Genomic DNA, 27219 nt, shown 5'->3' with positions numbered 1-27219 from the left:
CACAAGAGGATAGAACTGTCAGATTTTGATGAAAAAAACTTTAAATCCTGGTCATCAAACAAATGATGAGGCTTTCAAAATCAGGAAACCCACAGGTCTCTTTGAGGCTTATTCTGCAAGATGTCGAACAGTATTACAGTTAACAACTCCAAAAAACAAAGAATGGAAAGCAGTTCTGACGAGGCACTAAGCACCTTGAAAGATTAGATCTTAGTGTGTTTATCATTCACATCCACATAGTATATGAAACTACACTGTCCTCTCCCTTGATTAAGGGCGAAACCCTGTCAAATCCTTGTTTATAGGAACAACTGCAGTTAAGTCAGTTGTACTGTCCTACTTGCAAATTCAGACTACTAAGCATTGCTCTCCAGAGTCTTATGTGTAATTTAAAATGTTAGAAAAGTTAGACTCCTTAAGACCTTTAAACTCAAACTCTTCTTAAAAGTAAAACATGTTTTTGTTTTATGTTTTCATTTTCCTTAATAAGAAATTAAATCGGCGTTAAATGTTAGGACAACAGAAAAGGTTTTTTTTCCCCTTCATTTGATGTTTTAAATCCTGCAAAATCCTTGTTCAAGTATATATTTAAGAAAAATCAAAGCTGATACAATCATATGCATTGCTGTACTATCAAGCATACATGGATTTAGAGACTGAGTCAAAATATCATGTGGGAACATTTTCGTGTTTTTTTTTTCTTTAAACAAGAAAATATTAAGTAGTTATTTTCCACATGCTTCTAAAAATGTAAATATATATAGAGACATTTCATTTCCAAGATAATTTAGGTATTTGTGTATAATTAACCTTGGCATTTAGATAAAGGTCACATCCATGTTTCCAAGATAATCCTTCTTGTAACGAGCAAAGTTTACACCTCTCTTGATGCCTTGAGTCTGCTGCTATAGAATCAGGGAAGAGGGCACTGTATAGTATATATAGAATGAAAAGGATCCTAGCAACCAGAACAAATATAAGTTTATAGTAGAAAACCAATACCCCAGATCAGTATCCTAAGCCCCTTATAATGTCTTCTGCTCGCTATTGTCATATCTGCAGACTTGCAGCCTATGTCCTAGCATTTTTAGATCTCTTTCCTGATAAATGATTGCTTGGTTTCCTACATATCCTATATCCAGTGGATTTAATAATAAATACATTGTCAAGTTATAAAGTGGAAAAGTTAGCTACGTTATGAAAAGATATGTTATGAACCAAAGTTAAGTAACAGACCTCAAATAACGTGTCTGAGTAGAAAGGATAAGCTGAAGTCAAATGATGAAGAAAAAATATTTGTAGAAATGCTACACATGGAATAAACATATATATTTGATAAAGGCAGTAACTAGAACAAGAAAAAAGCCTACCCATAGTAAGAGACTATTGCAGCTCCTCCAAATCCAACAGAGGAGGGTAACATTTATCACTGATCACTGCTTTAGCAATATCCAAACTACCATCTGTACTGTGAATGCTGCGAGTCTAATACAAATCATAACACCTATCAAAAGCCAGAAGAACTCTATTTCCCATAGTCTGTCTTCCTTAGATCGAAAGGGAAAACATTCTTCATTTAATACTTACAGGACCAATTTTGCTCTCATTTATACTGGTAAAATCAAAAGTATTTAGACTGAGGTATAATGATTAAAATGTCTCACTGTTGTTCCCTCCCCACCCCCAGCATTACACTCCTTCGTTTTATCAGTTTTCTTAATATGTATTGAGACTATCTAATTTTAAGCACTTAAAACGTTAGCTCGCATCACTTAACAGTAAAGGGAGACAGTAAAGGAAAAGAATTATCACATAATTCAGTTTTCAACAACTGTATTTCTTCACTTAAATTTCTTTTTATAGTAACTTTTTGCAACATCCAATGTAAAGAGAAAACATTCTAAGAACACATATATCCTCCAGAAATGAAAGTCAACTTCCTATCAAATTGCATTGACCCTTTGTTCCTTCCCCGTCACTTCCCTTCCCTCCACTGACAAACACCGCGTAACTGCTGGGAGTAGAATCTTTAGAGATTTGACCCAAAAGACCAGAGGATATAACTTACACTTATTTTATTTTCCCCATCAGTACTAGTAAAATCAAGTTATTGCTTGATTTTTGCTGCGTAACAGCACTTTCATATTATTTACCTAATACTGTGATGAATTATCATATTTGCCATTGTCATGAGATAAAAAACCGGCCTGGTTTTACTCTCAACTGATTTTCCCCTCTGTGGCAGTTATTAAAAGGCTGGCACTTTTCTTCATGAAAAATTCTTTTTACCAGGTGTAGTTTGGCATGGGCAAGTGAGCAGCCACTGCTCCTCTGGACCTCTCCTGCAAACAGCTTCTCTCAAATCCTGGGTGTGGTATTACCTGAATACAGTTCATTAAAGAAGCAATTAAAATATCTAAGTCAGAGAAGCAATTAAAATACTTAAGTCAGAGAATCCTAAGGGGTTTACAGTGTAGGAAGACATATCTTTAAAAACCATCCTACAAAATTTTAGTTCTGACTCATTAATAGTTCCCCTTAATACTTTAGCCTGTCATCAAGTTGATTTGAGCTTAGAAACTATGCCTTACAAATAAAAATAAATTATTTTTAATTACTTAGGTTTGTTTTTCTCATATTGAATGGATTCTGCCATGGCATCCTTGAGGTTTACGTTAAGCTTTTTTGAAGTGGTTGAAAGCCTGGTTAGTTCAACCATTCACTAAACTGTATTACTCAGCTCCATGAGGGTAAGAGGCATTGCTGAAAAATTCTAAATATAGTGCCCAATCTTGTGATTTAAGTGAAGTAATGGACATTTTGAGTCTTAACACCTCTCAGTATGTTATGCTGATTTTGAGGTTTGCTGTGTTTTCTGTCAGCGAGACAAAAATCACTTTGATTGCATGTCCAGGGCACCATGTTGTTTCTGGAAGGTCAGTAACGGCACTCACGCTGATGGACCAATGGAGCACACTCAGGCATTCACGGCTCACTTTCCTGAAGTGTTCACTTATTCAAGGAAAATATATTTGAAGATTTTCTGTGGCAGTCTGTAGCCTCCAGTTAAAAACAGTACAAAAACAACACCTCCCAAAGCACTGCCTCCTCACCAGAACGACAGAACTGAGGTGACAGTGAAGAGATGAATGTTCATGCAATAAATGAATGCTAGCTGAGCAAACACGCAGCAACATCATTGTATGTAACCCTCCTTTAATAACAAAATGGAAAGCTTGGGCGTGAAAGTTCAACCCCACCTTTGTAGACAACATTTCAACACAACTCAAAGTCCTATAACCTTGGTCATTCAAGTTGATAAATGCACATACTTCTTGCCTGTTGCAGAAGTCACCCTTTCTGCTACAGCTCATTGTGCGTATCACGATGATGTAACACAACTGCTTGACTTCAGCCTCGAGCTGGGCAGGGGACCTATGGACGACCACCAAAGAGTGGCTGCTGAGGTAAATAAGCAGAACTTGAGCCATTTTGCTTCGCGCTGCATGCTCATAGAAGCTGAGCAACCAGAGCCCACAACCACCTAGCTGCTCGTGCTCAAGCTTCAACAAACCTTTACAGATGTACTTCAGGTAGGGCACACAAAGCTCCGGCGAACGTGACTGAAAATGTGGATGGAAAAAACAAAATACTTGTAAGAAGAAAAACATTAGTCTTGCATACATTTCAGGGATGTGAAACAATGCATCAACCAGATTTCATTGTCCTTTATAGGCTTCCAAAGGCCTGGGAAGGACACAACAATTGTACTTAAAAGAAATTATAGGTTACAGTTCTTAAAGATCTGCCTTAAACCTAATAATCAAAGCAATTTCTTTCAAATTCATTGCAGAGAGTAGATTTAAAACTCTGTCTTTTTTTTATTGGAGACACAAAGCTTATCTAGTGTTTGCATAGCAACTACCACAATGAGAGCATAAGAGAAAGAGGAAAAATTTTAAAAACTGAAATGAAGCAGCGTGTTGCTACTACCATGAGAAAACACACACAAAATTGGCTGTTTAAAAGTGGAAAGTAATGCACTCATAAAACTCACATTTTAATTACATATTGGATTTCAGCAGATGGACAAAACCATCTTAGAGAAAGTATAAGCTGACTGAATTCCATCAACTTTTTATGGATTTAATCAATATTCTGGTAAAATTTGCATAACTTTCAGTCATTAAGTAAACTTATGAAGAAAATTAGGAAATTTTATCACCCTTAAGTTTGGCTTACCTGAAACTAATGTCACCCATTATGTCACATTCCCAAACATGATTCTATTCTACTTAGCTACACAGAGGTTTTTCAGAAGCAGCCTAATAAATGGCACAGTTGTTTTTGTTTTCAGCTTCAAAATGCTTCCCCCAGTCAAGCACATTCTCAGTAGAGCCATTCTGTTTCAGAACTCTACCTAGAGAAGAGGAAAATTAATTATATGAGCCCAATTTCAGTCGCTTGAACCTGGGGATACAACAGCTCCACATTTGGGGCAGCCAACCCCTGACCTAAATATCTGAAATCCAATGCTGAACATACTAACTGGGATGTATGAACGTGGAAAAAAAATGCAATTTGTTAATGCTCAAAGCTGAAACATTTTCTTAACTTGTAAAACAGTACCATATACTCTTTCATGTAAAGAGAAAAGTCTTTTCACTAGCAGCCCATGTCATTCCCAAATTAAATACTGAATTGGCTCCAATGAAAAGGCCACCGTGAACCTTGGCAGGCTTGAAACCTCTCCTAAAACACATGTTTCTAAAAACATATCTAATATATAAATGCGTATGTGCATTTGCCTGCATATGTGTAAGCAGAGCCAGGGGATAAAAAGCCTCTGAAGTGATGTCAGCAAGTACAGCTTCAATATAGGTCAATTCAAGATAGATAAAATAGACTGCCTATGAGGGTGACCATGCAGGAACACCACCAACCAGTGGAGAATGTTTAGGCTTGTGCTAGAAGGTGCACACATTGATTCCCTTTCGGGAAAGCAGCAGACAACAGCTGACAAGAATCTTCAAGCTTACATATTTTGCTAACCCCTATAAAGGAAGAGGGAAGAAAACATAACATGGTACACAAAGGAGCAGCCACTTTGGAAAGTGCCTGCTTGCCCTTGCTTTGTTCCCATCCTCTGGTTAAAGCTCTAGATGATTACTGCCATCTTTGTAAATAGAAAAATACTCCTATTTCAATCAGGATTAACTGGGTGGGGGGAATCAGAATTTGACAAGGTAACATTTTACAACCTGTAAATGACCCTATCGTATATCTAGGCTAATGCAGTTAACCAAACAACTAGCAAGTTCTGTCTAGAGATAATTGTGTCTTTTTATTTTCAGCATTTGAAACCACGTTATAAATTAATGATAAAAGCTAAAATGTATTACATCAGAAACATACTGTACATGAAAGCATGCTAGAGCTCCTTCATTTTTCAGAGTTACATCTGAAAATAGGAAAATATAACCTAAACATCACAGACCATCAGCCAAGAGGCAAGAAGAGAGATCAAATAGGGCATGTAGCCAAATGTCCTTCAGTCACATAACGATACTGAGTTATAAATCAATTTGGGGTACAATAACAAGGCAGGGAATGTTCGACTGAGTTAACAGTTGTTTGAAGAACAGGGAACACTTGGTGTCTAAAAGTCTTCATGAGAAGGGGCAAGGGAAGCATACATGCACACGACCCTCCTCTCTTTCCTAAAAAAGCCTTTTTTCTATGGCAGTTTTTGAAAGGCAGAGAAAGAAAACTAGAAAACAACTAAAGATGGAAAAAATAAGTATGTCTCTTGGCTTTAGAAAGACTATTCAGACCAATTTTAAGAGAGTTTAAGAAACGATTGGTCATAGAATAGCTAGAACTAGTTAAATCCGTTTTTCATCCTAACAATTTAGGGTTTTTTCCTAAGAAATAGAGAAACATTTCTTTTCCAAAGCAAGCAACAGTTACTCCAGCTGCTGAACATACATGCAAGTAGCTACAAAAAAAAAGCTGAATCTAGATACAGACTGTTATTGGCACTTTGAGCAGACACAGGAATAAAGGGCCCGATTTTCTTTTATGCTTAAGTAGAGTATTTGATCTTTAATGCAGTGAACTACCAAGGCTACAGAAGAATGGAAAAAATCTTACTTCAACACATCATAATCAACAGATCCGAGAGTAAAAGATGTTCTTTAGTTAAACAATTCACCACAGGTGAAGAGACTAAATAACAATTTAAATAACAAATAATAATTTAAGTAAACATGTGAATTAAATCTACGAAGTAAACCTTGGTTAGAACTATAAACATAAAAAAATTCTCAGACTATCATCTTTAGCTCTCCACTGTAGCTTCCTATCCTATAGTCTAAAACAATGTGTTAACCCTCTTTGAAGAGGATCAGTTTGGAGAAACCATGTAAACTTAAATCCTGAACAAGAACACCTATGCTAAGGATTAACATGCTTTAAACAAACATGCACTGACTTTGCACCTTTAGATGATTCACCAAGTGCTCCAGGCCAATGTGGCCCAAGGTCCTACCAAGACAAGAGAAAATGCATCCAAACATCCCACACTTCAAGTCCCAACACATTCAGATATAGGAGACATACAGCAAGACATTTAGCAGGATTAGGACAGATAGCAAGAAAGTAAATTATCTCCCAGGTAGCAAAGTCCCCAGAACTACAGAGCTTCAATACCTAGAACTGTACTCAGAAGCAATTTGTAATCCACTGGAAATAGTTTTAATACAGTTTCTGAAGGTCACTTGCTGCAAAACAGGAAACTAGCAGCATTCTTCATCACTCGTAGCTTCAAAGCCATCTTTAGCTAGTTAACCATGCTGTAATGCATTGCTACAATCTCTCTTTCACCTGTGTCCTCCAAGATGAAGTGCTGGCCAAATCTGTCTTAGAGAAAATGGACACCCTCACATTATCAGGTCTAGGGGAAAAGATGCGTATTTAGCTTCAAAGTGAAATCTCTGTTTGACATTACTGTTATTACTGCTCTTATTACTTCCAGTCTTGACTACTAGAAGAAGTTGCAACTGTATCAGTAAACCTGATTAAAGTCTTTTGCCTACGGAAATCCTCAACTACACTGCTTCATGCAACCTTGCACCAAGGAAAATTTAAATATCTCAAGCTAAATTTGCAGTAACAATTAAGGTTCATGTTTTCTGCCAAAAAAAGGAATGAGGTGCCACCCAAGCCCAGTCTTCAAACACTCAAGAGTTTATTACATACATACACAGAGCTACTTCAGGAAGTAAGCACACCAGAAAAAGGGCTTACTTTTGTCTTAGGATGTATGTACGTAATAAATATTTTATGGGTACAAACAGGATGCTCAAGAAGTCATGGAATTTTATCCTCCTGCACAGGAGTGAGACCACCTACATCATTCCATTGTCTAATTGTTTTTAACTAGCCCCATTCCTCCAAATGATGGCAAGCTCACAGTATTCCCAGGCAGTCCCATTCAGTACTAAAGTACCTTTATTTACCTTACAATGTTTAATCTATGTGGTTCTAATCACAATTTCAGCACATAAATTCTTGTCATGCATTGAGCATGTGGAGAACATACTAAAGTTTGCAGTCAGCTTCCACCTGTCTAAAAGCAAGTGGCCACTGTATGACTGAGCAGCTTATCCAGGACTGGCAGCAACGAGGAGGATGCCTTCAGTTCAACAGAGGAAGTGCGCGTGGCAGTATGGAAAGTTCTAAATTTTACCACTGCTGATGACTGACAATATACAAATAAGGCCATGGTTAGCACAAGAGATAGGCACAGTGCCTATTCTGCCCATGGATGAAAATGTGGTCCCAGACATTTATTTCTATATAAAATGTGTGTTAAAATTGTTTTAGAGAACATCTAGTTCCTGTAAATGTTATGGGAAAATGACATTTACAACTAACCAGTCTCCTCTGAGTAACATGATGTGTTATTGTTGGCTGAGTGCCATTTTCTGTCATACCAAAAATATTAACTAATTGAAGTTTAAAAAAGTTTGTATGAATTGGATCCTTGCACAGTTATGCCCAGTTCTGGTCAAGACAGCACCACTAGCACTGCCCCAGGTGAATCAGGTACAAGAAAAGTACCTATTTTTCCCAACTGCCCCCCAGAAAAAGCATCCATAAAACAGAGGTCCACCTTGAACCTACACACTATGATGTTATGTACAGAATTAAAAAACCACAATTAAATTATAGACAGGATTTATCTACTGAAATTGCTTAAAGAAAACTCAGATTATTCTCTTAATCTAAAACAAGTATTATCATTAAACTGAAAAGTGTAAAAAGATGACTTAAGGGTTACAAACTTATACAGAGCTGAAGCAACTGACTCATTCAGGGGATCAGAACTTCTGCAAACTCCTCAGTCACTTGAAGGATGCAGATTAAATAGCCAAGACAAACTCAGCCCTCCGTCTATGACACTTCCATCAACAGTAAACAAAGCATGGCAGTGATAACTAAGTAGTATTTGTATCGTACAAACTAAACACACATGGCTGGGGTAATCAGTGCTAGCAGCAGCTTGACCAGAAATTTCCAGAACTTGGGCAAAAGCTGCACTCCCTTGCTTGTGCGTAATCTTCCCACCGGGAACAGGGGGGAAGGCAGGCAGGGCTCTAAAAGACAGTTTTCAGGAGCTCAATTAACTCCTGCTACAATTTTTCCACTTGCAAAAGCCTAGCAGCAGGCTGCAGTGGTAATGATTGCTGCTACTGACACTCCAAACAGACAATGCAAACACATCCACCTGCCCATGGAGGGGGAAGGAAGGAAAAAAAAAAAGGGGGAGGGGGAGGGGACAGAAAACACTGTCCTGTTTATCTCTGTAGTATTGAGTGTTTTTATAACACTGGTGATTTTAAAAACAGCTCAATAACTGGTCAAGCAATAATGTTCTAGCAGTAATGCTTAAAGTATACATCTAAAACAAAACTCAGGTTCATAAAGACACAGGATCTCTCCCATTAACTTAACTTGTTATCATGCAATATCAAGTATCAAATCATCAAATGCAATCATTTCAATAACACTGTCCATTTAAAAAATCACAAATTACGAAAAGCAGTAGTTGTCTTGGTTTATTTTGCATAGTTACCATACTATTAAAACCTCTTTGGGTTAATATTAATTCTCAAAATAATCTGTTACAGTAATAATCTGTTACAAGTCAACACTGCTTTTCCATTTTAATAAATCTGAAGTTCAGGCACAAAATTTTACTTGTTGAAGATGACGAAAAGGCAAAAGCAGGACCTGAATTAGTCACTGAGAAGTTCTGCCTCAGTCTTGTTGCTTTGACCCCTATACCACATCTCTTGTGGTTCATCTTTCCATTTCCTTCTGAAAGCTTTCCATCTGCAAAACTATAATTTCCTGGCTGACATAAATCTAAAGAGTTCCAAATTCTAGTGTTGCATCTGAAATTACTTGCTTTATTTCCGACTTTACAGGCAGTGTGGAGAGAGAGTGAGAGAGACGGGGGGCGGGGGGCAATGAATATGCACTACGGTAATATGAAAAAATCCCAAACTGCTAACCAACAAAACCCAAGTCGTATTGCCGTGAGCCGGTTAAGTTATTGATGCATTTAGATTCAGAACAGAAGAGGATTAACAGTCACGCTACATGCACAATTATACGTCATTGAAATGCCAACAGTAATAGATACTGACTTCAAAGAATAACTGGAAAAGCTGTTAAATCTAGAAAGAGGGAAGAAGAGTGCATCTCAAACATGGTGACACACCAGAGTCCAGCTCACAATTCATTGTGCCATGTTTTCCAGTAGCTGAACTCTGGGACACAGAGTTTTTAAGGCTAACTTCAAGTAAAGCTCATTAATGTTGTGGTCTTGTCAGATCAGCGCTCACTTACAATTGTTTTTCAGGACATGCAGTCAAGAAAAAAAAAAGAAAACAAAACAAAAACCTGCCAACAATTTGATAGGAGAGCAACTTCTTCACTCCCACCTAAAAGTCCTGCACCTTCCTTTCATAATCTCAGACGTTGCGGATGGCTACCATTACAAGATTAGAAATGAACGGACAGAATTAATAACTATCACCTTGCACATTTGAACAGTTACTGTCACAGAAAGCATTAATACATTTTACACAAGACTGATGTTTTGATAGGTGATTTCCAAGAACATCTAGATATGGAAAGAATATAATTCAAGACAGAAAATTATTTTCTTTAACTGAGGTTTCATGATAAAACAAAACTGAACTTTAGTGCCAAACTGACATTATTCCAACTAGAAGTGAATGTTAATCCAGTCTTAAATCTTAAATTAACCAACATAAATTTGTTAAAAATTTCTCATGCCATTTACTGTCACCAAATTTACACAAGATTTCATAACATTTATGAGCACCAATATCCCTGTATCACCAGGAAGAATTTTCAGCAGCTTAGTAGTTGTGAAATCATGGTCACAAACAACATTACTGTTCCAGATTAATTAATTTTTAAAAGAATATATTATCTGCGTATGTTTACTCAGCATCACAGTTAAATACATCTGGTTATCCGTTTGAAATTTTGCCCAAGTTAACCCAGCACTGGCAACACCAGTCATCATACATGACTTCTATTAAGACTTGTAAAGCAAGTCAGCATTTTAAGCATCAGATAAAACAATGATTACTCTGTGGTAGTTTGTGGAGTAATAAGCAGAACTCACACTCCCCTCATTTAAAGTCCTCATTTTATAAAATAAATTTCCTTATCAGGAAATTTGCCTTACACACAGTCTCTTGCAGTTGAGACACCCTTTGTGGAGGTTTTCACCCTAGTATAAACTAATGATTTAAAATATACATATGTAACTAATATACTGGAAAACAAATTTTAAAATAAGTGTTCGCATTCTGTTGGGAAGTGCTGACTGATTTAGATAAAGCCAACAGATTACACAACAGCTATGGTATGTTGTTGCTGCTGTAATTTCAAAGGCTTTTGACTTTCTTTATGATGGGGGGAAAAAAGAAGCATCAATAAAGATAATAAAGGGAGCCATAAAAGTAGCTATAACATATGCCTTCATAAAAACTACACATCAGTAAACAGAATTGTAGGCAAAGGAAAAAAAAAAATGCATAGCCACCCCAAGACCAGAAAACCATTTTAACAAACCCAAATTTTGTTGCCATAAGGCACAGACAGACTGGCTTTCTTCCGAAAATAAATATTTAACTGCATTGGTGTAAAAAATTACAACAACTTGTAAGATTTACCAGAAATTATGAAGCATATTTCTTCTCTTACTAAAGGCCAGACCATGGCTTATTGCTAACTCAGAAGTATGCCTCAGACAAAGAGGCATGACTTCATCTACATTTAAAAGCTTTCAGCTTAGTGTTTTTATTTGCATCGTACAGGTGAAATTCAAGCTCATGCCCAAAAACTGTAGAAGCAAGTCTCCCTCATGTTATAACCTGTAGAACCTCTAGTAAGACACGTCTTTTACCTGGGGAAGGGTGGAGTGCACATGAGCTAGATAAAAATACGTATCTTCGTGATTTACAAAAAAAAAGTCACAGACATTCAAAATCTCAGTCATTTCTGCAGAATGATCTGATAAAAATCAAGATATTGACAAGGTGTATATTAAAATCTCCTCAATACTTTGGTGGAAGGAATAATAGAAGTACAGCTTTACAAACCAATGCCTATTTCACTTGCATCCTTAAAGAACGTAGCCTTTTCTAAAGTTATCATTACAAGATTTATTAAAGAAAAAAAATCATTGTTTTTATTCTTATTATTCTAAGAATAATGATTCATTCAAGAACAAACAAAAAATTAAAAAAATAAGGGTCTTGCAATCTCAGTCTGCCATGCTTTCTTCAGTTTCCCTGAAACTCAAAGGAAAAGCAGCCCCCTTAGAATCCTGTAAAAACATAAATTAAACAACGTCGATGTAATACAGGTCCCCCCATGTCACCAGAAAACCCCACTTAAAGACAGAATGATATCACATGACACCAAGAAGACAATGAACTGTTTGGGGAGTCCCCAGGTCTTGCAGAGAACCCATAGTCATTATGTTGCTAAATATAATGTAGTGCAGCTGAAGCTATACGTGCTTGGAAAAAAAAAAACCTGGAAAACAATACAACACAATTGAATGCATGGTATTAACACCAAGAAGCTACAGTATGCATACTGAGGAAAGCGATTACAATGAACAGAGGGGAGCTGACAAATACAATTTCTTTAAGGAAATAAAAAAGCAGGCAATGGGTATTGCAAACAGGTATGATGGTAAGCCACAATAAAGCAGCCATTTATAACAGGAGCTCTGAAGAAGCAGCAGTAAGACACTACCCTGACTCTGTCTAACTACCTAACATTCATGTTCATAAAAACAATTTCCAATGCCTGTTTTTGCTGGCCTGGATTCAGAAAGGGTTCTTGTAGTCCTATGAAGTCAACTGCTTGGAATTATCTGTGAAAGCTTCGCCTAAATTATATACCTACCTTTGCCTAATACAAAATTACAGGATCATGAAATTCAACTGGAAATGACAATGATAAAAATATTTTATTGGATAGGGGAGTTTCTGGTGTTTTTTTAATTATTATTTTTTAAGCCAACTTTTTTTGACTTTTGCATATTTTTGGTAAAATTGCTGTTTCAAATACTCTGGATACTCTTCTTCAGGAAGAGAGTATTTTGGATGAAGTTAACAAAAAGTATTTTTATTCTGTCACAAAAGTATGCAAAATATCACAAAGTACTACTATCAGTTACAGTACTTCTTCAATTAAACATGTGATTTGCCTTAATTCAAATGATATACATTATCAAGCCCTGACCTGCAGAAGTCCGGTTCCCCAAAAAAGCTGACCAAAACCAAGGATGAATTTAAAAAAACCAAACCAACAAAACAAAACCCCAAACGTTTTAGGGTCCTCTTCCATTCCTAAGTGCATATGTGCAGACACAGTTGCTGTGACCTACTGAACCATGAAACGGGAATTCAGCAGCCAAGGAAAAATTCTTCTGCAAATATTAACGGACTCCCAGTTGACTTCTTACAATATCAGTCTCAACTCTGTCCAAGAAATCATTATCTATTCAGCACTGTTGAAGGCATTTTCTGTTTAGGAATAAATGAATATTTCTGTATAGGAATACATGAATAAGCGTAAAGTTATCAAAAACAAGTGCAAAAACTTATTTAACTACACAATAAAAAAAAAGTATACCATGCTTAATACATCCCTTTTTTCTTTTTAGAAACACATTAAAATCCTTTAACTCACAGCTTCTGCACTATGCTCTGTAACTTCACTTCAATGGAGTGATTTTATAGAAGTGTTTTTCCAAAAAGAAATAGATCTCAGGGGTTAGAAATATTTGCTTGTATTTCTGTTTGAATCTTAAAACTGCATTTTATCTTTTGAATGAAGGAAACATTTTAAAATACCCTAAAGTCTTTTGGCATGACCAAAGAAACAGAATCTCTTGAAAATCCCTCTCAGCTTGTACAATGATCCAGGTCAGATACCAATAATTTAGGCACTTTAGTTCAAATAACCCTTGCAACGCAGACTTCATCAGAGATTGGGTTAGACTACCTCACTCAAGCACTCAATCTGGGCTGGAACCTCAAGTGCTTTGCTGAAACAAGTCTTAAGCATTCCAGATAGCTTGAGAAATGAAGTTATAGAGGAAGAAAAAAGAGAAGACAACAGAAAACAATACAAATTGTATATAGACTGATGCTCACTGGAAGGACTGCTGGGATTATTCACTCAAACATTTGTCAACTGATTTTATTTAGTATTTATGCACAATTATCTTACTTGCATCATAAAAAGATTATATAGCTTCCCTATGAAAATTACAATTGTTAGTTACTATTTGGTCTAACAGTTTTCTTTCTAAAGCAATTTAAGGGGCATCAGTCACTGGAGCATTACAGTTTCATTTGGCCAGAGAGATATCAACTAGTTAATATGGAAGTGTTGGGTAAAACACTGATTAATTTAGGTATTAATCAACTCAGCTAAATTTGCCTTACAAAAATAAATTATAGTGAAGCAAGCTAAAATAAATCAAATGCTAATAAGCCCTATTTTAACAGTATTAATATAAGATGTCTTAACTTCATGCACACACAAAAACTGAGTTCATTCCAAATGAAATTGTTAGTTATGCTTCTGTTATGGTTTTATATCTATGGCAACGGTAAATCATCAATTGAACTTCACTACTAAAGCATTTAGAGACAAGGGTGGGGAAGGAAGAGAGATTTTTATGCTAAAAAGAACTCAAACTGAAAGTAGCACTGAAAAGTGGACAAAAGTTCATACACTAACAACACAGTAAAAAGCTGCCTTTGAAGATGGCGCAGTCTTCTCCCCATTTATTTGTTCTGTCAACCAGCAGCATTCCTTCAAGCTCATTTCACAAACCTCTCCCTCTCCACTTATACCTTTTCATGTCTGTTTTCCCCGTTATATTAATTGACTGCTGTAAAGAATTTGGGGCTGCTTTAATTCTTTGATATCAACTCCGTTTATTGCTACTTCCCATTCCATCAAATTTTCATATAAAGCATTTCATTACATTCAATATAGTGCAACTTATGCACTAAAATAAAAAAAGTGGCAATGGTGAAGGTGGTGTACAAAATTTCATAGTCATAGACTTCTATACAGTATCGCCATTAAATCAGACAAGTCTGATGGACAGTTGTAAAATGGCAGGGACTTCCTCTCTCCGTGCAGGAAAACTACAAAGCTGCCAAAGGGGATGTTGCTGAGGCAGCCTATTAAATGCCCAGAAATATATGCCTCTAGTCAGGCAACAGCTAATAACAGCCTCCTTTGCACAGCTCTTTATCTAAGCTCTTCCTGAACAAAAAGGATGGCTGCAACAGGAACTTGTCAGTGGGAAACTGTAAAGACTCACCACTTGGACAAGGACATCACAATAGTGACCAGAGACAAATGTAGAACAGGAATCTTATGTTTCAGCAGCAACTTCTAGGGAGTCATTGTCGTGTTTCAGAGGGGGAAAAAATTAAAAAAAGCAAGGGGCCTCAGGTAATGAGTGCTGAAGCAGTCATTTTGTGCAAGTACAGTCCTGATATGCAGTTCATTTCCCTCACATAATCTACACAACTGGATACGTACCATACATATGAACAACACCGAAACATACAAATTCTAATACTTTATTACTTCAATCTAGACTTTTCAGACCTTTCTTTAATACCAGAATATAGCTATAGGTTGGCTGTGGGAAAAATCTAATTGAAAGGAGGCAAATGTGCTCACCAAACCTAATCATACCCCAGAGCAGCTCCACAGACATCTCCCTGACAAAGAAAAGTCTACAAAAGAACCTAATTATTTGAGGTATTTGGAGGTTTCTTACGATCTTACATAAACAAATGCACAACCTTATCTCAAGGCTCTAACAAATTAAGTATGTTGCATCTCAGTAAAGACTGAGTACTAATATAAACATGTAAAACTGATTTTGGAAAACCATTATAAAAACCCTGAAGAATCATGTAAAAGCAGGGTTGCATTTAGGTGTATTTGCCAGTTTTGAATATAAGACCACATCCAAGCCTAAGAGACAGCAAGACATTTGGGCTTTCTTAAGTTCAAAAGGCACAACCTGAATACCTGTTTATCTGCTGACTGCATTTTTTTTGTGTGTGCATGATACAAGGTCACAAGGCCCACATTTTCACTGAGGATTGACTTACCTACAATGTTTAGTTTGGCTCTGATGTGCTGCTTAGAAATTGACATTAGGCAGCCTGACTAACTGCCTAGTGTGGCTATGTTTCCTTCACATACTTTAACATCCATAAGGTTTAATCATAAACCATCATAAACCATCAGGATGGTTTATAAGTAACTTAAAGGCATTAGGAGGTTTATGATGCTGTAAATTATACATGCCCTTGAGGGCTGCACTGATTTAATTTCTGAACCACTACGATAATCACATTTCTTAAAAAAACCTGCAAGCACATAGCTAGCCTCAGCAAACAGCCAAGGTCAGTGTTGTTCCAGTGCAGAATAGCAAAAAGTTGTGTTGCACTGATACCTGTCAAAAGCTGAAAATGTAATCAAAGATGCATAATTACTTAAGTTGTTAAGTCTAAATGATCATGTTGAAGTGTCCATTACAAAAGAACTTCTGAGTAGAAAGTAAGGCCTGTGGGCCCCATGACACAAGGTCTGCTTGTAGTTACAAGTACAAGTGGATATTCACACACATCTGGCAGAGATGTCATGATATTTCAGGTGTGTTTTTAAATGCCCATTAAAATGGCTACAAAATACAGTATTATTTTCTCCTACAGATTGAAAAAGCTTCTTGAACAAGAAACAGCATATCAGTCAAAAAAAGAGAAGGAAAGCAACAAGAAAATAGCTAAACTGAAAGAAGAATTGACTAAACTGAAAACCTTTGCTTTAATGGTGGTGGATGAACAGCAAAGACTCACTGAGCAGTTGAATCAACAAAGTAAAAAAATTCAAGAATTAACCACTTCTGCAGAACAAGCACAGGAGAAGCTGGCTTTTGCTGAAGCAAAAGTTCAAGAAGAGGAACAGAGAGCCAGCAGGCTGGAGACTGAACTTCAAGCCCAAAACAGTAAGATTTCCCAAGACCAAGAAGCAATGATGGCCAAACTAACCAATGAAGACAGTCAGAATCGTCAGCTCCGGTTAAAATTAACTGCTCTCAGTCGACAAATTGATGAGCTGGAAGAGACCAATAAATCTTTACGAAAAGCAGAAGAAGAACTGCAAGACTTAAGGGATAAGATAAATAGGGGAGAGTGTGGGAACTCCATGCTTATGGCTGAAGTGGAAGAACTACGGAAACGACTGCTGGAGATGGAAGGAAAAGATGAAGAGCTCATAAAAATGGAAGATCAGTGCAGAGAACTTAATAGAAAGCTAGAAAAAGAAGCATCGCAGAGCAAGAACCTTAAAGGAGAAGTTGACAAACTCAACAAAAGAATTATGGAGCTGGAGAAACTAGAAGACGCTTTCAACAAGAGCAAACAGGAATGCTACTCCCTAAAATGCAACCTAGAAAGAGAAAAAATGTTAACAAAGCAGTTGTCCCATGAGCTGGATGGCTTAAAAGCTAGAATTGGCGAGCTTGAAGCAATTGAAAGTAAGTTAGAAAAAACCGAGTTTACACTTAAAGAAGATTTAACAAAGCTGAAGAGTCTAACAGTGATGCTTGTGGATGAAAGAAGAACTATGGGTGAAAAAATAAAGCAAACAGAAGAAAAGCTGCAAGCTGCAACTTCTCAGCTTCAGGTAGAACAAAATAAAGTGACATCCGTTACAGAAAAACTAATTGAGGAAAGTAAAAAGGCACTGAAATCAAAATCTGATGCAGAGGAAAAAGTGTTCAGTGTTACAAAAGAGAGAGATGAACTGAAAAACAAACTCAAAGCAGAAGAGGAGAAAGGAAGTGATCTTGTTTCCAAAGTGAATATTCTAAGAAAAAGACTTCAGTCACTGGAAGCGGTTGAAAAAGAGTTTCTTAAAAATAAACTTAAGGAGAGTACTAAATCCAGCACCTCCTTGCAGCAGGAGAACAACAAAATCAAAGAGCTTTCTCAAGAAGTTGAGAGGCTTAAGCAGAAGCTGAAAGAAATGAAGGCTATAGAAGATGATCTTATGAAAACTGAAGATGAATTTGAGTCCCTAGAACGAAGATATGTCAATGAACGGGACAGAGCCAAGCTCCTATCAGAGGAGCTGGAGGCTGTGAAAATGGAAGTGGCTAGGTATAAATTAACAGAAAAGGCAGAGTCCAATCAAGAGCAGCGTCTTTTTAAGAAGCTCAAAGAGGAGGAAGCTAAATCAAGTCATCTTTCCAGAGAAGTAGATGCACTGAAAGAGAAAATTCATGAATACATGGCAACAGAAGACCTAATCTGTCACCTCAGAGGTGATCATACAGTCTTACAGAAGAAACTCCTCCAGCAAGAAAACAAGAACAGGGAGTTAGCAAGAGAAATGGAAAGCCTCATGAAAGAATTGGAGAGGTACAGACGCTTCAGCAAGAACTTCAGGCCCGGTCTCAATGGAAGGAGGATTTCTGATTTACAAGTTTTTTCTAAAGAAGTCCAGACAGATCCAGCAGACAATGAACCACCTGATTACAAAACCCTCATGCCTTTAGAGCGAACAGTCATAAATGGACAGCTGTATGAAGACAGCGATAATGAGGACAAAGACAACAATGAGGAAGAACAAACAGTGTCTTTCAAAAGCAACTCATCCATTGCCAATGCCGTGAACAAAAAGTTATGGATCCCTTGGATGAAGTCCAAAGAGAGCCATCCTCAAAACGGAAAGATTCACGCAAAGCAAAATGGAAACTGTGCACAGACTGGAGACCTAGTGCTAAGCCATACACCTGGCCAACCTCTTCACATAAAAGTAACTCCAGACCATGGACAGAACACAGCAACACTTGAAATAACTAGTCCTACCACTGAAAGTCCTCACTCCTACACAAGCACAGCAGTTATACCCAACTGTGGCACTCCAAAGCAAAGAATAACCATTATTCAAAATGCCTCCTTAACACCTGTAAAATCAAAAGCAGCAGAAGGTTACATGAGCCCAGAGCAAGTAATTTCTCCTATTACTATGGCTACTTTTGCAAGATCTCAAACTCCTGAATCATGTGGTTCTTTAACTCCTGAAAGAACAATGTCCCCTTTGGCTTTACCAGGCTCAAGTTCTCAGGAACAAATACTCTCCTCGGAGCCTTTGGAAATGGGAGCCAAGCACGCCGTTTTTAGAGTATCCCCAGACAGGCAGTCGTCATGGCAGTTTCAAAGATCAAACAGTACGGGATCAAGTGTAATAACTACTGAGGATAACAAAATCCACATCCATTTAGGAAGTCCTTATGTCCAAGCTCTCACCAATTCCAAGCCCATCAGCCCCTGTAATCCGGTGCAAGACAACAGAACTCCAGCACTAGCTAATGGCCTACCCAGTAAGCCCACGAATAAAATCACCAGCAGTATTACTATCACACCAACAGCCACTCCTGTCCCACGGCAATCACAAATTACAGTAAGTAATGTCTATAACTGACCCCCATCCATGCTGACACCCTTACCAGCAACCCATCCTGTTTTTCATCCCAGCAAGAATTATTTGGAACAGCCCCTTTACTTTGGGAGAGATCTGTGCATGAACTATACAACAGTATATGGAACTAACGTTAAGTTTTGCCTGCTTAGTGTTATCAAGTGTGCACTTACTGTATATCTTCTCATTGAAATACAGTTATGTAAAATATTTAGTCTTGCACTTGTATAAATGCATCTTTATGTATTTCCATTTTCAAAATAACTCACATTACTTTTGACTGCAACTTGCCTTGGTAAAATATTTTAACATTACAAAAACAGTAAATAATTCATTATTTTTATCATTGCTTGCAGAATATTTTTGTTCATTATGTGTGTTTTGTATTTTTTTGCATGTATGGTAGAATTTGAATTAAGCCATAATATTGCCTGCTAACTTCAGATAAGACTTGATTCATTATCTTCCTTGGTATTTCCCCAACTCCTCCCAGCTCTCTCATTTCAGATAATTATCAGTACATCACACACAAACACTCAAAATATTATGCATTGCATCTCATTACAAATTTATGATGCATACCATGATATGTTCCAGAGCACAACCACCACTTTTCCTCCCCATCTTTTTTTAGACTGTGTGGTTAAAACTCTTTTTAAACCTTTCTGTAAACCCTTCTTGTAAGTGAACTGAGTTCAGAAGCTTACATCACGATTCTCCCCGAACAAGGCAAGAGTTTTTTCCCAATATAACAGAAAAACTGCTATCATTTAGGTACACGGTAAAATAATAAACAGCAACACTTACATTCCTAAAGGATAGCTCAGAAGAATGGATTCACACATAATATTCAAATTTCATCTAAGCTCCTAGCCATCAGTTCAACATAAAATATACATCACACAGGTACACTGAAGAAGAAACAAGGTTAGCAAACCACGGCACACCTTCATGTTTTTCATATAATAGGCAGAGAAAGCTTGACAGAAGCGTTAAGAAGTAGTACTAGACCAACTCTCCAAACATGTACACCTCTAGAACTATGGTAAATAGGAGTACCATACAGAATGGACAAAACAGGTTAAAGTATTTCAGTGATGGATACAGTATTAGTGCCTAAGAAAAGGACAGAAATGTAAGCAATTCTGCCCTTTACATGTGTGTCACGCAGTCAATCCTAACCTCCCAGAAAATACCGCTAGTAGTGGACCAACTTCAAGCAGAACGTAAATCAGCCCAAAAGACCTGAAATGCACTTTCAAATGTCTCTTTTTCAAAAGATGCAAACTGCAAATGTAAATTGGAACAGCTGCTTCTTATTCTAAAAAGTTAAATGCCTATGTATCTTATGCTCTTGGGGGAGGGGAGCAGAGAAATTATTAAAAAAAAAAAATTCAACCTCCTTATCAACAAGGAAGTTTGCAAGTAAGCAGAAAGTCCCTATTCACTACACCCGTATCTTTATTCTGTTTATATTATCCAGTGAAAAAAAAATCATTTCTGCAGTATAACTTAGCAACTGATTCAGCAAAGGACTTTGGCACATGCTTTCATACAACAAGGGGACTTTTATCATTTTAAGTCCTTTTGATGGACAGGAATCTAAATTATTACAACTGTAGGTAATAACTGACTTTAGAAGGAACAATTTCTGTTGAAAAGCAAAGCCCACCACCCATACACACTTTTCTCAGTAAAACTAACAATGGGAAGAAGAAAATATTCACTTATAAGATATGTGATAGAAATGGATATAATAAACGTATCACAGTTGAGCAGCGGCAATTTTAAAAGGACAAAATGTGGATCCGCACAAGCCTAGCTTAATGTCACGCTGATACAACATCTCCTGAAGTTACTGGGCTTCCTAAGAGGTCCTTCCCACTGGTTTAGTCTCAGTTTATCTCCACTGACTGCAAAAGTGAGATCTGCCTAAGATCTGGGTAAGAACAAGTACACAGTCTTACCCTGCAAAGCAAACTTCGGCTCCCACCAACTCAGCACAGGTTACTGATCAAGACAGCAGCCAGCACTCAGGCAAGGCAAGATTATAAAAATTTTAGTTTGTGCTAATTATACGAACAAGTTACTTAACTACATTCAGGTTACACATTCTTAACCTCAGGGCTCATTCAAAATTAAAAAGCAGTCCATTCAAAACATGTTCTCTGCAATTCTACTGCATATCCTGCTGATCCATACCCAAGATCTCTGCAGGGACACATTACAAACACAGTACTGAATAACTGTGTCTGAAGTACACACTTGCCAGTGTACTAACAGACACCAGAGTCTCCAAAAATTAAAGGATTAACAGTTGTCCTCCAGAAAGCACTAATATTTTCTTCAGTTGGACTTCAAAATCTTGTAGAAAAAAACGTTTCATTTCATACCTGTGTTCCAAAATACACAGAAATGTGTTGATCATTAACCACCTGACCATCTATTACAACATCTTGTAAAAGAAAAGCACAAATCAGGACATAGCAATGTGCACACTTAGTCCTTTGGACAATTCCCAAGCTATTATGAATACAAAACCTAGGTGAGAGTTCACACCACTTATAAGTTTAATTATTAAACAGGACAGTACTTCTGTTCCTGTCTTAATCCTTAGGCTGGTGATGGTTTACCAGTAACTGTCCAATTAACAAAAGACAAAGGAAGCAGCCACTCATGACCGTTAACTCCTAAATAAGAAGCATCACCATTGCCTGTAAATGAACTTGCTACGTTTCCTAAAAAACACACCTTGATTAAGGGATGCTTATATTCCCCTGCTGATGAAACAATCTATGTGTAGATTTTAACTGACTTCACAGTGGAACTTTTGTCATTCATTTCAACAGATGAAAAATCAAATAATTATTTTGACTAAAAATAAGGTTTGCAGAATAAAACCTGTTCATCCTGTTCAAATTCCCAAACTCTATTTCAAAGCACACAGAAGAGAAAATAAACATCTGGATGTATTTTTTGAGAGCTGAAACTTACTTAATTGCTTGAACAGAAATAAGCTAGCTGTAATTTTATCATAAAATAACAAATAGGAAGCATAGCTTAATAATAATAAGTGAATTACCTATTTACAAATTAAGCTCAAGTTGTTCAGATCACCACTCCGTATTTCAGATTATTTCCATTTTCCTGAGTGGGAATATTCACCTACTTCCTTGGTAGACAACAAGAAAACAGAAGAGCAAGGAGAAAATTAAATGACTTGTCTGCAAATTGATTTAAACACTTTGAACAAAACCATCAAGCATAATCATATTAAAATTCAACCAAGTAAGGCAGCTTTTCTAGGAATTTCAAGCATTCCATAAATGGTAAGTATTGCTGTTAATTTGGAGGCTGACACTCTTTTGTTTTCTGCATTTGCCCAAAAGCCTAAAATCTGACAGGTATGTAATGATTCAATTAAATGTTAAAGGGAAATATGGTCACAAAGTAAGTAGCATATATCAGAGGGTTTAAACTGTGAAAGAGAGCGTAAAAGCAGTTGTCAGCAGATCATAATATCAACCCTTCTCTTTTCCAAAACACTTAGCAAGCATCTCCTCTGAAGTCTAAAAATCTACCTTTTCCATGGATTTTTTAAGTCTCCAGGAAAAGAAAGTGAGAATTAACTGATAAAAAATGGCAGAAGTTATCAGCCCACTTTCCTTCATCTTTTCAGTTTTATTTCAGGGAGTGAGTGAGCAAAGGATCATAAGCAAGCGCAGCACAAACAGTTCAGTGCTCAGCATTTTTATGTCATTCTTTTTATGTGATTAAATATTTCAGAAGAAATATTTGTAATTTTTGTCCTTACAGGAAGGATGGATGAGGGGAGGGAGGGAAAAGGAAGAAAAGAAAAAAGAGAATAAGAAGAAATAATGGTATTCTGAGAGCACAGAGCCCATCCATCAACTGAGAGGTAGTATTTCAAGCTGTTTAAAAATCTCCCTCAAGTAGCTAATTAAGAAATAGAATAGACAAAAATTACAGCAGCAGTCAGCTAATCTTCCTGATCCAAAGCACAGTAGATAATATGGTGTCTGGGGACAGAATGTGAGGCTGTAATAAGAAAAAAAGATCTGTATGTAAATATCTCATGCACAGCTTAAGAACGTGTGCTCCCCACACTGGGGAAAAAATAATCAGAAACAGAGCTGTACAGCACTACTTTCTGATTAAGATTGAATGGATGCTGCAGGGTTAGGTGATGGAAATGGAGTAACCATCTGCAGGATGACTTTGTCCCTAGGAAACAGATATTGAGACAGGCAAAACAAAAACTGACAACTGCCTAACCTCCAGGCTTAAGCAAAGGCTACCAAAACATTACGTTACCAAGAAACAGAAGAGAAAAAGATCTTATGGTTCAAGTACAGCACAAGTAGGTGCATAAAGACATTTTAAAATTAACAGCAAGTACTGTGAGTGCGAAATTGCTCAAAAAAAAGACCAACCTTAAACATTTAAGAAGCATGAACTGTTTTCACAAACCTGCAGTCAGTGGCCCCAAGATGTAGCCGAATTCTCTCCGCTAGCCCATCACCCAATGACCCACCATGCTGTGGGCACCCAGAAAGCCTCAAATATCAGAGCTGCCAACTGAACATGATTCTCCTCTGACCACTAAGTAAAGTACTCCTGGGAAACACATTTTGACTACAAGAGGAAAGACCTGTTTTAATCAATGACTCTCCACTTGCCAAGCAGTGGCCTGACATCACAGGGTCTTCATATAGGGATGGGCAAAAGAAGCTCCTTCCCCTCTCTTACCCCTACCACATCCCATATCACAAAATACTGCCCTTTCAGTTATGCTGTCATCACTGTTCAGGAAGGCAGCACTGTGAACCATGTCAAGAAACTAAACTGGATTTAAAACAAACAAACCAACCAACCCCAAACCACACTCCACAAATCTTTATTAAAACAAACAGGATCCATTTCACAGCACAGCTCTACAAAAAAGCTACATCAGCATAACTGAAGAGGCAAGCAAAAAGTATGAGCACTTTATACTGGAATCACTGCCAAAGCCCTGGTCCCATCACCTTAGATGCTACCACTATTGTCTGAAGAGATACAACCTAGCATGCAAATACATCACAAAGCACTCCAAATATACAACATTCATTCATCAGTCCCATTAACATCCTTCTGGGGTAGTAAGAAGAAATTACTCCTCTTTCAGGAGACAAGTTAATTGACTTGTGCAAAATCACACCAATCACACCAAGGCAGCTTCTAATCGAGATTAGAATCTAGAATTTCTTATCCTTGATTGTCTTATACTCAAGCCATTATAGGTCATGTTTTATCCCGTAGAAACACCAATCTTGGCTGGACAAAAGGTAGAGGTTGGTTTTTTTAAATATAATTTTTATACCTATTAAAAACATTTTTAATATATATATAAAAAATAGGACTCTGATTAACACGCCTTTAAATGTGGCCTTCACAGAGGAAAACAGCCTGCTCCCAGACAGAAGAAAAGCCCTGATGGTAAAAGCAGAGGGTTCTTTTTCCTTCTCCATGCAGAACACATTTGGGCCCAACGTGGTTACCCCTGTATGCTTCTTCAATATATATATATTAACTAATATAGGAAAAATATATTCAAAGCTTTTGAACAGACAATACTGATACTGAAGACGTTTTCATGTTAAAAGGTGTGTGTAGGTATGAGCGCAGTTTCACACATCTTTAAAAACTGCATACTTAGAAATACCCAAACACATATATCCCTACCTGCCCACGATCTGTACAGAATAAGACCTGCTGCCAAGAATCTTACTCAATATTCAACAAATGGCAGCGCAGCTTTAAACCAAGTGAATTGATGATCTCACACAGATTTGTAAAATAATGTATTATATAAAAAACACTAACAGTTAAGCACCAGCAGAAACATTTAAGTGCCAGCACTACCCTCTCCTGGACAGAATTAATATTGCAATGTGTTTAGTATTTAAAAAGGCTATACTCCTCCTCTTCTTAGGGACCCTAGGTACCCTAACAAGGTGCCTGAGATCCCGCCTTGTTTCAAGGGGCAAAGGGACAACAAGCAACTGTTCATTTCAGAGAACAGCCAGCTGCGTGACAATGTTGATCAACCAGTCCCAGGTAAATCCTTGTCCTAGGGGAGTTGACCCACAACATAACCTTACCTTTCCCTGCATCTTGTCAATTATCTATTAAAAATGGGTCTTTAAACTACCTTACGTTTAAAAGATTATCACATTTCCCAGTGAAGACATGTCCCAAGAAAAGCAAGGCACATAACAGAATTTTAGTAATTAGGAATACAACTTCTGCCTCCAAATCTGCCCAACCGTGCCTCCTTTCCTCACCACCAGAAAGTAGATTTAAACTTAGTGTTCAACAAGTAAGACCACGGTGACACATTTGGGTACAGGAGTACAAATTGTCTCACATATGGAAATTATTTCTAATATCAATATAGATTTCTCTGTCAAATAGGTCATATTATTGAGATCAAGAGTGCTGTAACAGGCCAAATATCAGCAGAAGAGTAGAATCGCAGAAAATAGAGCTTAGGAGGGACCTCAGGACATTTTCCAGGCTATTCCCTTACTACAACTTGACTTAAACCCTTTCAAACAAATGCCTGGTTCATCCTGTCCTAAAAAACTTCTGCAATGACAATTTCACAGTTACCCCAGGAATCTATAACAGGACTGAAATACCCTTGCCATTAAGAATCTTGCCAATTTCTAAACTAAATTTCCTTTGCTGAAATTGTAATCCAGTATTTGCTTTCCTATCCCTCCACTGAACTTCGAAAACCATTTTCTCTGCAACAGACTTTCACGTATTGGAAGACAATTATCATGTCTTTCCTCAGTTTTGTTTTCTCCAGATTAAACAAACCCAACTGCTCTCCCACTTAATAGCTCAAGTACTACAGCTGTACAGATTACTAACCGTTTTCCCTCTGCAGAGCTGTTTATAATGGTGTGACAATGCAGTGCTCCAAACCAGACAATACTCTGGCTAAGGTCTTGCCAACGTTAGTAAGTATAAGGATTATTTATACTGCTCCTGCTTACACATCGCAATACAGTCATGCATGCAAGTGGGTTGCATAAAAGGAAATGCAGAGCAAGTGAGAATTTTCCCTCTGGATTCCTAGAAGACAGATGCCAGGACCTAGCGAAAGAAAAGGAAATACCCGAATGCCCTGTGCAGTTGAGGAGGCCTAACTGGAAATTTCAGCCAAAGCTGTCTTGTTTGGAGACCAAAGGAAATATTCAGATTTATCTCTTAATCTTAACTCATTCTCACTTACAGACCTGGCTTATGTTCTGACTGCATTCAATCATCCAGGAACAAACTTAAGTCTGGCAAGAGGCATGCTTGTGCACATACAGATACGTAGACTTCTGTGTAAAGGATCTTCAGCACCATCCCCTGGCCGCTTTCACTAAAGTTGAAAATTATACTCTCTGTTGCTCAAATTTCTTAAACTAAAAATTTAAGCAGGGAAAAAGAACCTTATCTAAAGTTATTTCTCCTAGATCAAGTTCTACAATGACTGTAGAAAGGTAAATAAGAAAACTTACAGCAGAAGCACTACATGCTCTCCCCTATTTAAACGGATACAGTTCAAACAGGAAGCAAAGCATAGATCATACTTCCAGAGGAAAAAAAAGGATTAGGACCAAAGGCAGGAGAACTACTTGAACAGCACAGAAACGTACATATTTTCTCTCCTTGACCACTGCCCCCACACACACTTGCCTTAGCCCACTCCCCAGAAAGCTAGCATTGTATGGGGGTAAAATACCTGATGGCCCATATAAATAACAGATAAGCCACCTCTGTGCCTGGGGGGGAAAAAAAACGAAGTTTGTATGGAATATATATCCTGATATTTCAGAGCATGCTTTCACAGTTGACTTCCTGAAATTAAGAAGGGACATTTTCACAGTCATGTGAAAATTCCACAGTTGTCACCCATGGAGTGTTTGTCCGTGTCCCTGAAGTTCCTGCTGTCATTCACTATGAAATAACAAACACAGCCACTGCATACGAGTTCTCTCC

At 37.4% G+C, this 27219-nt stretch overlaps 1 protein-coding gene across 4 annotated transcripts in view; it reads left to right on the top strand.

Annotated features, from left to right (window-relative positions):
• The window catches only part of FILIP1L (filamin A interacting protein 1-like), a 114092-nt gene that overhangs the window by 79444 nt on the left and 7429 nt on the right, over nucleotides 1–27219 (top strand). For all 4 annotated transcript variants that reach the window (XM_009324011.1, XM_009324010.1, XM_009324013.1 and 1 more), the window contains one exon: nucleotides 16386–19140. In XM_009324011.1, the coding sequence (XP_009322286.1) occupies nucleotides 16386–19140 (2755 nt within the window). The remainder of the gene's footprint in view (nucleotides 1–16385; nucleotides 19141–27219) is intronic.

The sequence above is a fragment of the Pygoscelis adeliae genome, unplaced genomic scaffold (genome assembly GCF_000699105.1).
Source record: "Pygoscelis adeliae isolate BGI_AS28 unplaced genomic scaffold, ASM69910v1 Scaffold55, whole genome shotgun sequence".
In the NCBI taxonomy this organism is placed as follows: domain Eukaryota; kingdom Metazoa; phylum Chordata; class Aves; order Sphenisciformes; family Spheniscidae; genus Pygoscelis; species Pygoscelis adeliae.
The sequence above is the reverse complement of the archived record's forward strand: the minus strand, read 5'-3'. Positions and strand labels throughout refer to the sequence as shown.